The 14,587-nt window shown below is 47.2% G+C and overlaps 1 protein-coding gene across 1 annotated transcript in view; it reads right to left on the bottom strand.

Annotated features, from left to right (window-relative positions):
• Nucleotides 1–11,171, bottom strand: part of LOC131572729 (laminin subunit beta-1-like) — a 42,543-nt gene extending 31,372 nt beyond the window's left edge. The window contains exons 1-9 of the mRNA XM_058826036.1: nucleotides 10,966–11,171; nucleotides 10,643–10,812; nucleotides 7,883–8,018; nucleotides 5,852–5,925; nucleotides 3,814–4,002; nucleotides 3,643–3,706; nucleotides 1,945–2,147; nucleotides 551–671; nucleotides 265–453 (exon numbers count right to left, since the gene is read on the bottom strand). Coding sequence (XP_058682019.1) covers nucleotides 265–453; nucleotides 551–671; nucleotides 1,945–2,147; nucleotides 3,643–3,706; nucleotides 3,814–4,002; nucleotides 5,852–5,925; nucleotides 7,883–8,018; nucleotides 10,643–10,812; nucleotides 10,966–11,002 — 1,183 coding nt within the window. The 5' untranslated portion in view covers nucleotides 11,003–11,171. The remainder of the gene's footprint in view (nucleotides 1–264; nucleotides 454–550; nucleotides 672–1,944; nucleotides 2,148–3,642; nucleotides 3,707–3,813; nucleotides 4,003–5,851; nucleotides 5,926–7,882; nucleotides 8,019–10,642; nucleotides 10,813–10,965) is intronic.
• Nucleotides 11,172–14,587: the final 3,416 nt, after the last annotated feature.

Genomic DNA, 14,587 nt, shown 5'->3' with positions numbered 1-14,587 from the left:
AGGAAGCACCACATGTGTTTTATTAACTGCTACAAAATTAAAGGACAAGTCTCACACTGAATTACTGAAATTCAGCTCTGTGTAGAAAAACTGTCACTCCTGCAAGTATTAGACATGACATGGGTTGGACACACAAGGACTGGGTAAATGTCTCTCAAAGAGAAAACAAAACCCAGCCAAGGCTCACTCAAGACCTCCAAGACAGCCACCTTTGCTCAGGGATCCCAAGGCCATTCCCAGGCTGCCGAGTGGGGCTGCACTTACGCTCACAGACGTCAGGGTCCCGCAGATCTCTCTCCGGGTGCTGGAAGTAGAAGGGCTTGCACTGCTCACAGTTGCGTCCCACAGTGTTGTGCTGGCAGTCGTCACACACCCCACCGCTGGTGTTCCCCGTCGTCATGTACACAGCCATGTCAAAGTGGCACTGGCTGGAGTGGCCATTGCAGTTGCACTCTGTGACAGCCAAAGAACATGAAGACTTTTACACACAAGCACAAGTAACAGCATGTAAAGCTCATGGCACCCAGTTCTGCATTTTACTGCAACTCACTTTTGCATGCATTACTATTGCGACCTTCAGCAGGGCGCCAGGGTAAGTCATGGTAGAAATCCAAACACTGCTCACAGTTTAATCCTTTGGTATTATGTCTGCACATGCAGTGACCATGAACCTGTAATTGAAAAAAAAAGGAAAAAAGAAGGAAAATAAATTAAAAAAAACCCTGTTGGTTATAAATGAAAAAAGGAAAAAACCCAAAGGATGAATGCAAAATAAAGCTAGCACATAATGGACATATACTTTTGGAGACTTTAAGCCATGTAATTGCATTTAGAAAAGGCATAAAGGGCCATAGGAATGTCCTTCACCTGCCCAGGTGTCCTCATACAAAGTTGTCCTTCTTTCCTTACTGGAACTAGTGCCTGAGTAAATGCTTTCAGAAATAAACAAGGAGAGCACAGTTCCACCCCAATAATCACAGAAGCCTCTTGGAACTAAAAGTTAGCTGTTTATTAGCTGGTAATTAGCTATTAACATGCATCTATTTATATCAGCAGGTCACTAGCCCAGTGCCCTCTTTCCAGCCCTGCCTTGGTTCTCAAAGCAAAGATAACAGCCAGTTTGGATGGCATTTATCCATCAGCCCCAGGCTTTGCCTTTGCCCAGTGTACTGAACAAGCACCAAGCAGACCAACAGTGGTTGTGTGACAGCTGCTGCCACAGACCACCAGCACTGTAGCCATGATGTTAAAGGCAAAGCTTGGGTGGAGACACTGACCCAAACACAGGGCAATGGAGCATACCCGGCTCGATGGCATCCTGCAGCTCTGGACAGCCCACACAACTGTCCCACATGCTCCCACATCTCCAACCAGTTAATAACTCACCCATTAACAGGGTGCTATTATTGCTTGTCATGCAAAAATCATGAGGAAAAACAGACCCCAGAAGGGATGTGGCACTTGTGCAGCAGCATACCATGGAGGCAATCAGAGTTTTCCTTCAGGGCCTGTGTTTATTAGGGCTACAACCTCCACTTCTGTGCTGGTAACGACTAATACAAACACAGGTTATGTTTGATTCACGAGAGTTTCAGCCTTTGATGCCTCTATTCCACTTCAATTTGGAGGTAACCAAGTCAACTCATACACTGGTGTCTGACCTAATAAGGTTACACTCCCTTCCTTCATTCCTACATTTCAATTTCATCAGCTCTTTAACATAATTAGAAAAGGAATGTAAAAAATTATCACATAATCTGAGATGTTTGATTAACACCAATAATAACAGATGTGTTTGCCAAGGAGGAATAATTATAACAGCTTTGTTGTTTGAAAATCAACCATGCAGGAGTGAGAGACAGTGTCATCTTTACATTTGTGTTCAAATCACTTAAAAAAGACACAGACAAGAAGAATTTCATGCAGAAAAGTGCAAATACTTACCATTCCTTCCACCTCCTCATCCAAGCCCTCCACGGGCGCACACTCACTGGCGTGCCCATAGCAGAAACAGTTCCCACGAACCACCATGTCGTAGATGGCATAGTAGTACTTCTCTCGGATCTCCATCCTGGAGTCCAAGAGGTTATCCCCCAGCGTGTGCAGCTTGACAAATTTGACTCTCAGATTTGTGATCTTTAATAGATCTGCAGGGGACACACACAAAATACCTAACCAGCAGGCCTGTTTTGGAATTATTTACTAGATAATATGCTGAATGGGAGAAAGCCAGGAGTGACCTCCTAAGCACGCTTCCTATGGGCAGATTAGATCAGATTTCATTTCAGCACCTACACATCACTTCACACTCCCCAAATTAAAAAAAAAAAAAAAGAAAAAAAAAGAAGTTGCATTATTTTACCACTACACTAACTATGTAGGTAAGTTTAAGCATAATTTAAAATAATGGTCTATTTTGTTATAGACATGCACAGGCACATCCGCAAACATTAAAGGCAAGGAGAAAAGCACCACCTAAAAGACACTGGTTCTTTGGGGTTTTAAAATATAAGATGGGTAAGGACTTGATATCAAGAAACTGCTGCCAAGTGGACCAGAATCCATTGGAGTTGTGAGACTTTCGGAAAAAGCCTTAGTTGGAAACAAAAACAAATAATTCTTCTTTTGTATACGCCCAACTTTCCTAGCAAATATAATTAGTTACATTTTGTGGGAAACACCCCATCACTGATCAAATAGAAAGAAGTTCTTGAGGGATGATCCATGGGAATACAATATTGCAGTAATTAATACCGTTCACATGTTTCCTTTGATATTGTGAATCCTATGCAATTTCTTACAGCCTTGAACTAGGCTTGACAAGGCACTTCAAGCCCATGAAAGCAGTTTCTCCTTTAAAATGTTGAGTAAAGGCAAAAACCAACATTAAACTCATAGCAACCAGCAGACACTCCTCTACTTCACATATTTCCTTTTGCTTCAGGTAGCTTTACACTGAGGGCCACGAACCCAACCTGAGAATGCATATTAAATCTGAGGTCAGCTTAAGGTCAAGCACTGCAGCTCCCTCAGGCCAAATGCCCTGCAAGGTTTCTCTTTAAGCCACTCTGAGTAACAGATCTCTCTACCTCTGCATTCATGGATTGCCGTGACCATGCACAAAACACTACAGCAAATTGTGGTTTATGACCAAATCTGTGTGGTCCAGCCATGCAGTGCCACCATGGCCAGCTGTTCCAAAGTCACAACTTTGTTCTGAAAAATAAAACGTTACCCCATTCATTTTAGCTGAAGTAAATGAAATAAATACCTTTGCAGCTCTGTTTATTTGCTTTTTGAGTACTATACAAGTACAGGACCACATTCCAAGGTTTCTCTTGGCAATTGCATGTATTTTGGGGAAAGAGGGTCCTGAATGAAAATAAATCCCTGCTCAATTAAGAAAAGGAGCAGCTCCAATGAAGTGTGCAAGAACAATCCCTTGAGTTCACAACACTGATCTTTATTTCCGAGCACATTACTGTCTGAGCCAGGAAAAGGAGCTGTACACAAAGGTATTCATATGACTTCAAAACTGCTACTGGGGCTAATGCATGACTTTGTTAGTGGATTAGTGGTTTTTGTAAGCAAGTAAGTACTGAAATGCTCTCAAATCAGCCTGAAAGGTAACTGCATACATACTCTGAATCCTTGGACTGTATGGATCTTCAATTCGAAAAGCAGGATCGAGAACACGATAAATTACCTGGAGGAAAAATCAAACAATGAAGATTCAGGTTCCAAAATAAGAGAATCTGAATTTCTAAGGAAAAAGTCTACACAATAAACATATTAGAAAAAAGTGTCTCTGACCTCTCCCTCTGTTGAAGGTTCAATATCAGAGTATCGGGAATCACAGATTATATCATCCACTTTCTTCATGGGTCCAGTTGAAATCCCAGGGAAGGAGCTCTCACAGTCATATGCAAAATACCTGTAAACTTGCCAAGTCTCTCCGAAGTCAGATGATCTTTCAATCAACATTGCAGCAGGACGGAATGTCTAACAGTAAGAAAAACAAGAGATTTAATTTGGTTTATTATTACTTACATTTACACTGAGTCTTATTAGTATGAGCAATCCACATGTCTGGATTTTAATCTCTCTCCCTGAACCGAATATTTCCAATATGTGGAAATATTGTAAATACCTCTCTGATGATATTCTGCTTTCTTCTCAGAGTCAGATACATGAAATAACACACATCAAACCACAGTGCCAGTCTTCAAAAGACAGCACTCAATGTCCAAGTGCTTGAACACACTTAAAATAAACTAGGAAACTTGTAAAGGTTTTTTTGATTCCAAACCTTTTCTGAAAAGTGGGGGTTAAAGTAGGGCTTTACAGAGACAAAAGGCTTTTTTCCCCACAGCTTGTGGAAATCAGCAGAGCCTTCTTCCTTGCTGTACCTCTTTGAGGGATCTTTTGCAAAGGACCTAATGGGCCTCTTCTCCTTACTATAGGGAGCAGGAGGCCACTGCCAGTGCTTCCCTTCCAGCTCTAATGCCCAGAAGTTACTGCTGAGCAGGTACCTCTAATGCTCAGAGAAGACCCAGCATTTTCTCTCCTAGTCTGACCACATGACCTTTTGCAGCATCTCAGTGCCAACTGTCCTCTGTGCTGCCTTAAGAAAACCTTTATGGAGATTGAGAAGTTCAGCTTCATCCACTCATGCTGCACTTGACCCCCCCAGTCCCCAGTGACCCTCCTCCAGCTGCCCTCCCCAGACTCTGGCAGGCTGCATTTGCTTCACACAAACCAGTGTCCTTCTTACCTACATGTATTCAACTCTAGAACAAGAAATTAATGAAGTTTTGAAAAGATTTTAAATCCCTCTTACCTAAAAAAATAATGCTTTAATTTTTGTGCTGCCTTTCAAAAACCAGTTATTTATTTAACCCTGGCTTGTACCTACCAAGAAATGCCAACAATCTCTTCCTTAGTTTTATATATTCAGAGAAGGACCTCCTTGAGCCAAGCACAAAAGCATTTCAGTCACAGCTGGAAAGAAATTTTCTCTCTGCTTCCTGGCTGAAAATATCACCCAACTTAGAAACTAGTATCTCACCCAACAAAAAAATTTAGCAACCCAGAAGTAAGGCAGCTCAACTGTCTACAACACAAAGTCCACAAAGCATCATGAAAACTTTCCCCTGCAGTCTTCCTTCAGCAGACTGCAGACCAAGCCCCAGCACTGGGGTACGATGGCTGCAGCACCCACATCATGTCAGGGGTCTTTTGGGGGTCCCTCACTGCTGTCTTCAGTAGAAATTACCACCTTCCACCTCAGCCACCACCTTAAGGCACAGAGAGAAATCCTAGTTGACAGCACAGGAAAGAGGAACCAGCTGTCCTAGAAAGCTGATGCATAAAAATGAAGAGATTAATTTGTCCACATGGGAAGAGCATTTAGGACGTACAAGACAAGTTCTTCCAAGACATCTGTTTGTAAAAAAACAAAGACGCTCTGTGTACAGATGTTCCTTCTTCCTGAAGACCTTTCCATTTGTGAAATGAAAACTGATACCATGGCCAACTATTTTCAGGAAAAAAACCTTGCTACTATGTGACTTAGCTAACAATCTTCTAGAATACAACCACAAGACACACACCAACACAAAACCCAGCTTCAGCATGACTCCTTCTGCAGCCTCACTGGACTTGAAACACAAGTCAGAACTCAGCCTTTCTGCATGGCTTCGGCACTGGTTAATGGTTGGCAGATCCAAAAAATTCAGACCAAATAGTTCAGACAAAGCCCAAATCCCAAATATCAAATAGATGTGAAGGACTGTGAGACCTCTCATTTCCTCATGTTTTAGGGTTCAGGCTAAGGCTGTGGCTTCCTTACCTTGAAGGTCATAATGAGATGAGTGAAATGAAACTCAGCCTCCAAGTCCAGCTGGATAGTCACGTTTTCCAAACCTGCAGGGACAGAGAAAAGGTGTTCAGCAAACAAGGACACCTTCCAGTCTCTACATCTAAATTTTGCCAAAGTTCTTCACTCTGTTGGCATGAGACTATTTTCTTTACCACTTGGTTGTGTGTGAATGATGCTTTAGCGCGTGCCTGAGGTACAGGAGGACACACCAAGACCCTGCTGAAGAGTATCATGCATGGGATTCCTGCACATGATCAGCACCAAACACACCACACCCAGAGCCTGCAGTGCTGTTTGAGACAGAACCATGGCTGGCATCGCTGGATTTGGGGCAAGGACAGGACCACCACAAGCTGAGTCCTGGCACCAAAGCTCCCAGCAGGGACCTGCCAAGCTGGGGATGCTGAGCCCAGATCTGTGTGGTGGCCGCAGGCTGTTCTCCCACACCACAGCCTCTCTGGCAGCAGCAGCAAGCTTCTGCAGCCCTAACATCCCCAGTCTCATTATGTCTGGTGGGGGCCATTCCCCACCATTTTTCACTCACTCTGGACTTTCCTGTCCACAAGAATAGCTCCTTTATAACCTGGGTTTGATATGCTCCTAAAGCAACTATTACAGCCCCACTTTGCAATACCAAGCATAAAGAAAGTGGTGAGAGGCAAAAGGTTTTCCGAACTGCTGTAGGGACTACCTGTGGTCAAGGACTCTACACAGAAAGGAAGAAAAACAGTTAGAAATATTATTTTGCCTTGTGAAAAGAGCTCTCAAAACAGCTGGATACTAATTATACTGTAGTTAGAAATAAAAAATAAAATCCAGATTTACAGAGAGGAGAAAGGGTAAGAAATGAAAATAATAAAACAATAAGGCACTTAAATTTTTGACCAGCTGTAACCTTCTGTGAAGCATGCAGCAATGGTCCCTTATGCTGTATGCCTGAATAGATGAAAACATGAATTGGACAGAAAGAATCATTTGTTTTTTATTGTTGAGGGACATTTTCATGACCTTATGAGCTAAGAAACTTTTCTGTATGAATGCTGCCAAGCCTGTTGCAAAAAACATGAATTATCTGGAATGCTGGAAGAGAGCCGCTGGAAGCAAGTGGCTTACTAGGTTGATCTAAATGGTTAAAAAAGGGATTTAGTGAAAACCTTTTTTTAATAGGCAGAAAAACTATTACAAATATTACCTTCTTTTTTCATATACAATAAGGCAGTTACTGCCAATGCATTTTCAGAAATCCCATCCTGTCCAGCTGGCTTTAAGGCTTTGGGGTAGGACTGCTGAGAAACCCTCACTGCCTTGTTTTGTGTATGAAGGCATGCCAAAAGCAGAACCAGAAAAGTAAAACAGGCGGAGGAAGGATTAAAAGAACAAAAACCCCACCAAATTTATATGTATTTTTTTGTTTTTAACTAGCTGGCTTGTTTCTGCAGTTCATTTTATTGCTTGGCAAATGTTACAGAAATTCAGGCAGCTCAGGAAAGAGAAGGCAGCTTGTAGGGTAAGAGATATCCCTGGCTTTACTGTTCTGGGGTAGGAAAAGGAACTTGGAGGTTTGCAGGCAGGCCAGCAGCCCCCAGCTCTGGCCAAACGCCTCCTTCCACAGCCTCCAGCCCCGCGGGAAGCCCTGCTGCGCTGCCTTGGCAGCACCACCCTGGGATATTTACTCCTGGAAGGCTGCTCTGCTCCTGCTGCCCAAATATGAGGGAGATCTGAGGCCAGTGTGGAAAACTCTTCTCTTTAGGAAAGGATTCTTGCAGACCGCTTGGACTGCTGTTTCCAACACTCCTGGAGGACTGGGGGGGTGTTACAGATTAAGGACCGCTCCAGGGCACACAAAAGCAGCCAATTTTACTCATTGCTCCTCACACAGCGTGATCCTTCACAGGGCAGTAATCACCAGGCCAGAGATAACAGCAAACCCACAGGTACCCTTAAACAAAAGGAGGGAAAACAGCTCCCAGCCCCGGAAATTGCTCTGGACAAACCGCATACCATTTTCCGACTGCCACCAGAGCTTCAGGCGATTTGGAGCGAACGTGGTGACGACATTTTCAATGCGATGACTGTCGGGATTGAGAGTATCGTGGAAGGGGTCCTCCGAGTCACATATGAAACATTTTTTGTCCTCCTGAAACAACACGATAATTAGCATTACCGATTCTATCCATGGGGCAATAGTTGCTTCCTGCAGATAAGAGTATTTTCCATCCATATCACATTCCACTCATTTTGCTTGCAGTAGTCATCAAAGATTTTTTTTTTTTTTGTTGAAATGCTAAGTGTTTTTACCTTTATGAATTAATGCGAATTGCCAAATGGAAAATATGCCAGAAATTCCATAAAATTAATTTTTAGGGCAAGCATGTTTTCAATGAAAATTGCAGTTTCAGGAAATCTCTTCCAGCATACGTATTCTCCTCTGGAATTCAAAACCAACGGCAGCATCTACAGAAAATTGCTGAATTGCTTCTGTAAAAATGCATACGTGCAAAACTGCATCTTAACAACTTGTGTAAAATAACTCTGGCTTTTGGAAGCTGGCTTGGAGATGCAAGTTGCCTGCATTAGGGACACCTCCCGTGAGGCTTCAGTGCACATCAAGGGGCCCTCAGTGATTTAGCCCTTTTCTCTGAATTCAGCTTGTCAAACTCCAACTGTACATCTTCAGCTGGTATTACAATCCCAAACTGTGTACAGAAAGTCCATCTGCCCATATTACAAGGTCTGCCCAAGCAAAACCAGCTCGGAACAACTCTGGCATGTGCTGCTTGGGAAAACTGGAAGCTTCTTCACCAGGGGGACAAAACCTCATTGTGGCTATTACTACAAACAGTGCTGGTTTTGCATTGTCCTTCTGCCTAAAACCACCACTTTCTGATTGCAAGGGAGGATGCAAACTGAACCAAAAGGCAGGGTTCCTTCCCAGACAAACTGGAGGGGGTAGATGAGGGAGAGGAGTTCACTGGATGGCAGTGAAGGAGCCCCAACACACCAGCAACTCACGCCCATCCAAAGCTACACAGGCTTCATTCCTCCAGCATGGAGACAAACGCAATTCTTTGTCAGTCAAGAATGTGAGAGCTGGCAGGTCTGCACCACACAGGCTCTCCTTTTCACCAGTTCTGACTTCAGAGGCTCCTCCCAAGCTCAGGGCTTCACCTCCCACGAGCCTTCAAACACTCCTCCAGCAGAAAGAATGGCAAGAGCAGGGGTCGCAGGAAAGAAGTTCCCTACTATCTGCTCCAGGCTTCTCTCCCCCTGCACTTCATACCACAGCTTGCTCCTTCTCTGACCAAAACTGAATCCTAGAAGACCTAATTCTGCCAAGCACCCTGTGCAACCATGCCCCATATTACTAAAAGGATATTGGCACCTGCCACGATTTCTTCAATACCACACACTATGGTTCAGGGACATCCCAAATGCTGAACCGGGGCTGGGAGACCAAGGATATGGGCACATGAGAACTTCTGAAGTGATGCTTTCTACAAATGCACTTCAATATTTTTTGAGACAAGAAAATGTAACAAAGCACCTCTGCTGTCTTATTCTACCAGAGATGCTTATGTTGTTAAAGTCAATCCCAACATACACTGAAAATGTTCAGTGAAGCTAAACCCCATGTCAAATAAAGTATTAACTCTACTAGACAGTAGTTTATACGGTAAAACTAAAGGTGGGGAAAGGATGAAGGGAGAGTTGGTAACTTCAGGACACAAATGGGTCGAGTGCTACAGCCCCTCCTGCTTCCCGTGGTTTTCCTTCCAAGTGCCAGAATCCGGCCCTATTGTCTCTACAGTAATTCATCCGGAGATTATCCATTTACTTTCAGTTCAACAGAATTCCACGTATAACGGATAGTTTATTCTCCTCCACCATCCTTTCTGTCTCAGAGATTTTAAGTTTGGTGAGCTGCTTCTGGCTTTAAAAAGCTGCAGCTCACCAGATGTGCTGAGACAACCTTATTTGCATCCTTCCACTCCGAGACCATACACATGTAATTTCATTACGGGGATTGTGGACAAAACATTGCCGGGCCCTACAGCCCACTCTCCTTTAGGAAGCTGTCTAGACGGCTCCGAGCGAGCCTGGAAATAAAGCATTAATTGAACTTTCTGCAGCACATTCTTCCTTACTGGCCTCGATCAGGAAAGGGGGGGCGGGAGCCGAAAGCCGCGGGGGATTCCCTGGACCCGGGGTGTGCGGTCCAGCACGGAGCAGGATGCTGCCCCACCGGAGACCGCTGCCCGCGCCTCCCACCCGCCGGCGGCGGCTCGTCCTGCCGCCCCGGCCCGGGCGCTGCCCGCGGGCGTGCACCCCGTGCAGGCTCCCCTGAACCACGCAGGCTCCCCTTCCCGGGCAGCCCCGGCTCTCCTTCCCGTGCAGCCCCGGCTCCCCTTCCCGGGCAGCCCCGGCTCTCCTTCCCGTGCAGCCCCGGCTCCCCTTCCCGGGCAGCCCCGGCTCCCCTTCCCGGGCAGCCCCGGCTCCCCTTCCCGGGCAGCCCCGGCTCCCCTTCCCGGGCAGCCCCGGCTCTCCTTCCCGTGCAGCCCCGGCTCCCCTTCCCGGGCAGCCCCGGCTCTCCTTCCCGGGCAGCCCCGGCTCTCCTTCCCGTGCAGCCCCGGCTCCCCTTCCCGGGCAGCCCCCGCAGCCCCGGCGCCCCGCGCAGCAGGCGATGCCCGCCCCACCGCCGGCACCGAGCGCTGCGGCCGGCGCGGTGCCCGGGAGCGGTGCCCGCCCGCACCCGGCGCTCACCTGGAGGTGGCTGACGATGCAGTAGGGCTCGGGCTGGCGGAGGCCGCAGGTGGAGGAGGCGGAGAGGCGGGCGGCGCGGCCGATGAGCAGGTCGCCGGTGGCGGGGTAGCAGCTGCCCTCGGCGCAGCCATAGCTGTACTCGGGCTCCTGTGCCGCCGCGGGCCACAGCGCTGCGCGGCCGCGGAGGGAGAGAGGGGGACAGAGGGTGAGAGAGGGAAGCGGGAGCGTGGCCGAGCTGAGCGCCCGAGCCCCCCCGGCGGGCGCTGCAGGGGCGCGTCCAGCCCGCCGTGCCCCGACGGCGGCCGGAGCGGAGCGGGAGTTACCGAGGCAGCAGCAGAGGTACAGCGGCAGGCGGCCCATGGCGGGCGGCAGGACGGGACGGGACAGGACAGGATGGGACAGGACGCGACGGGACGGGACGCGGCTGCCCCTCCACGCGCCGCCGAAAGCCGCTGCTCCGGCTGCTCCACGCAGGCGCCGCCGTTCCCGATCGCGGCCCCGCGCCGCCGGGTGCCCCCCGGCCCTCCTCCTCCTCCTCCGCCCCTCCGCATCCGCGGGGCTGGGCCGAGCCCCTCCCGCCCGGCCCCCCGCCCCGGGCCAGCCGGCCTTTCGCCGGGGCAGGGAGCCAGCCGTCGAGGAAGGGCAGCTCAGTTGGGCTGGGGACAGCGGACTGGGGAGATCCTGTCCGGCTGTAGTCAGGGAGCCCCGAGCGGGGGACCAGGGGCTCCAGCCGCCCGGGCCGCAGGTTGTGCTCTTCCCGCTGCTCCCCAGCGTCGGGAACGGGCTCTGGGCAGGGTGCGACAATCTGGAGGAGGCTGCGGATAGGTGGGGGGGAATAACGAATCGGGTGGCCCCTCCTTGCCCCTGTCAGAATCAATGAAGGAATAGGGTTATTGACCTAATCCTGCCTTCTGCCGGTAGTGTGGATGGAGCAGCTGGGCCCCTGTGAGGAAAGGATGGATGGATGGATGGATGGATGGATGGATGGATGGATGGATGGATGGATGGATGGATGGATGGATGGATGGATGGATGGACGGACGGACGGACAATGGTGCATGCTTATGTAGTAAGGTCAAAAACCCAGCAAAGAACCAGGGGGTTGGCAACTGTCACACGCAAGGCTCAGTACCCCACTCTGCCTGGTGCTGTGGTGCCAGCACGTGTGGCTCAGGAGTGCCATTCTTGGGGATGATGGCCATGCTGCCATATGTGGCCAGGTCTGGCGCTGGCACAGGCAGAGAGGCCCAACAAGCCTAGACCAGCCACTGCCAGGCTGTGTCGCACTCGCTGGGAGGACACTGTTACCTTCTCAGGGGCACTGGGGTGGCTGCAAGGAATGAATGGCTGTGCTGGAGCTGACCCTGTGCCCCAGCCTCACACATCAGTTCCCTGGCCTCTGCTAGGGAACATGTGGGTTTCATTGGCTGGTGGCAGTCCCCTCAGCACCCAGGGAAAAGGTTTACTGGTAAATAAACACCTAGGAGTCTGTATAAAAGATGGATGTGGCTGGGACAAATGCCTGGGTTTATATACCCAGGTTTTGCTTGTGCACGTGTAACACGTGTACTTGTGTAAATCTTTACCAGGTACCAGTGTCCCTCAAGAACACTTTGCCCTCACTATTTGCAGTGCCAGAATGAAAACACACCATGGTCTGTCTGGCCCAGCAAACCCTGCCAAGGTAGGTAAATATGTTCATTCTCATTTTACAGATGGATAAGCAGAAACAGGGAGATACCAAGTGACTTGCCCTAAAGGTTAAACACCAGGTTTGAAACATAACCCAAGACTCAGGATTAAAGAACTTGTGGAGCTGTTTCATTAAAGATATCCGTGAAATTAAATCATTCTAAATGGACAGGGCAGGAATTGTAATATTCTAAATATCTGCTGCAATTTGGTCTTCTAAATTCACAAAACAAATTCAGTTTCATAACCCTGTTACATTTTTAAGTTTCATTACAACAAATGTTTTTGTATCCTCACTAACAGAATTTTTTTTACTTTGCTGGTGTTAGAGCCTCCTCTGGTCCATGGCAGATGGGCAGTGGCATCACCCCATGTGCAACTGTTTAATTACCACTGGACTTCTTCTGCCTCTTATTTTTTCAACTTTTGTTGAAGTTTTCTCCTTTTGTTTTTTTTCTTGTTTCACAGCCTTGTAGAAGTCCTATCCTCCTGTATAGGCTCCTTTGTGCCTTGCCACAGAGAACATGAAAACGTGCTTTGTTCCAGCCTGGGGCTGACCCTGCCATGTGACATCAGGGATTGAGCTGGAGCTTCAGCCACAGACTGGGGTGGCCACCATCACCCACAACTGTGGTATTCTTTCAGACATAACCAAAACCACCACATTTCATGTGTGAGTAATTAGGAACAGGGAACTTGTGCTTCTCCCTCTCTGCAGTGCTCATGACAAATAGCGAGTGGGAGTATTTTAATTTGATTCTTCAAACGATAAAAACTCAATTTTGTGTCATGCCCTATCCTTATGGTTGGTAAACCACCTCTACAGCCCTGGAGTGTCCATGTTTGTGCATGGTTGGAAGTCTTCTCAAAAAACAAAATTTCAGAATTTGACCCCAGTGGGACTCACTTGTTCACCCATTTTCTTAAAACACTGCAGTGGTTGAATGCCTGGTAGATAGAGCTGATGATATGATTTTGATTAAATAGATCTTTGATTATATGTCAGTCTGGTTGTGTTTGTATTTTGATTAATTCCACTGAATCCAAAATGCTCTACAGCAAGAAACTTAGTTCAATTCTTTTTCAAGAAACAGTTTTCTGAAGCCATTTCTGCCCACAAGGAAGAGGTCCAGGGGGAACTACAAATAGGTAGTTTTTATCTAGAAGCAGCATTTTCCCCACTAATTAACTTAAAAAAAACCACTTTGAAAGTTTTTGCATCATTTCCAATGGGAAATGCCTCAGAAGCTGTCACAGGATGGATTTGGAGTTCTGTGGCCACTGGTCCCATCGGATCTGCTTCCTTTGTGTGTCTGAGCATGCTTGGAGGCAGGCAGGGGAGGTTGGACTGTAGACTTTCTTGTTCCTGCTTCCGCTTTCCTTCCAGCTATTTCTGCTTCACCCCATGGATACATATCCTCTCAAGGCCTATTCAACTGCCTTGTTTCCTCATCCATGCAGCGTGTGGAAAGCCATACAGCAATTCTTCTAGTCAACAGTGGATTTTAGGAGGAAGTCCTCTTTCAACCTTTTGCTTGTGAATTCAGATTTTTAAAGCTATGAATGAAAGAATTTTGGTTTATATGCAATTGGGAATTTCTAAGAGCTTCAGTTTGCCTCTTCCAGGTGCAGTCCAGCAGAGATGCACTGAAACCTGCAGAAAATCCTTCATTACCTGGAGATCTGCATGGGAGCAGCTAGGTGTGTGCTTTGAGTAAAACAGAGATGTTTGATTTCATTATATCAAAGTCAGTCTAAATACAATTGTGATTCCAGCCTAGTAACTTAGAAAGAAACTTCACACATCACAGATGATTTTTTTAAAGTGCCAAAATTCAGAAAATGCTAACCCACAAATTCCATGTGTTCCTCCCTTCAGGTGGCTTTGTTAGATTATATCAAAATTATAATTTGATTCCATTATTTTCACAATAGAATGTGTCACAGAGTAATGCGTGTTGCACATTGCCCTGGAGCACAGCTGGTTTGAGTTAGAGAAGTATCTGAAATCTCATCCTCCAGCACTTCCCACTCAAGCCCCCAGCGCATACCAGCGCTACTTCAGCTCTTGTAAACACGGGGTGATAACTATGCAGTGTTTATCTCCGTTGGATCGATGAGGATTGTTTCACGGGTGCTACTGCCATGGGTAAATGTTAAGAGCCCTGTGTTCCCGCAGAGCATTCCTCGTCTTACAGATGTGGTCTGGGCTACATCCGAGCTCTGAAGCAGCACAGTGCTGAATAAATCCCT

The sequence above is a fragment of the Poecile atricapillus genome, chromosome Z, assembly GCF_030490865.1.
Source record: "Poecile atricapillus isolate bPoeAtr1 chromosome Z, bPoeAtr1.hap1, whole genome shotgun sequence".
In the NCBI taxonomy this organism is placed as follows: domain Eukaryota; kingdom Metazoa; phylum Chordata; class Aves; order Passeriformes; family Paridae; genus Poecile; species Poecile atricapillus.
The sequence above is the reverse complement of the archived record's forward strand: the minus strand, read 5'-3'. Positions and strand labels throughout refer to the sequence as shown.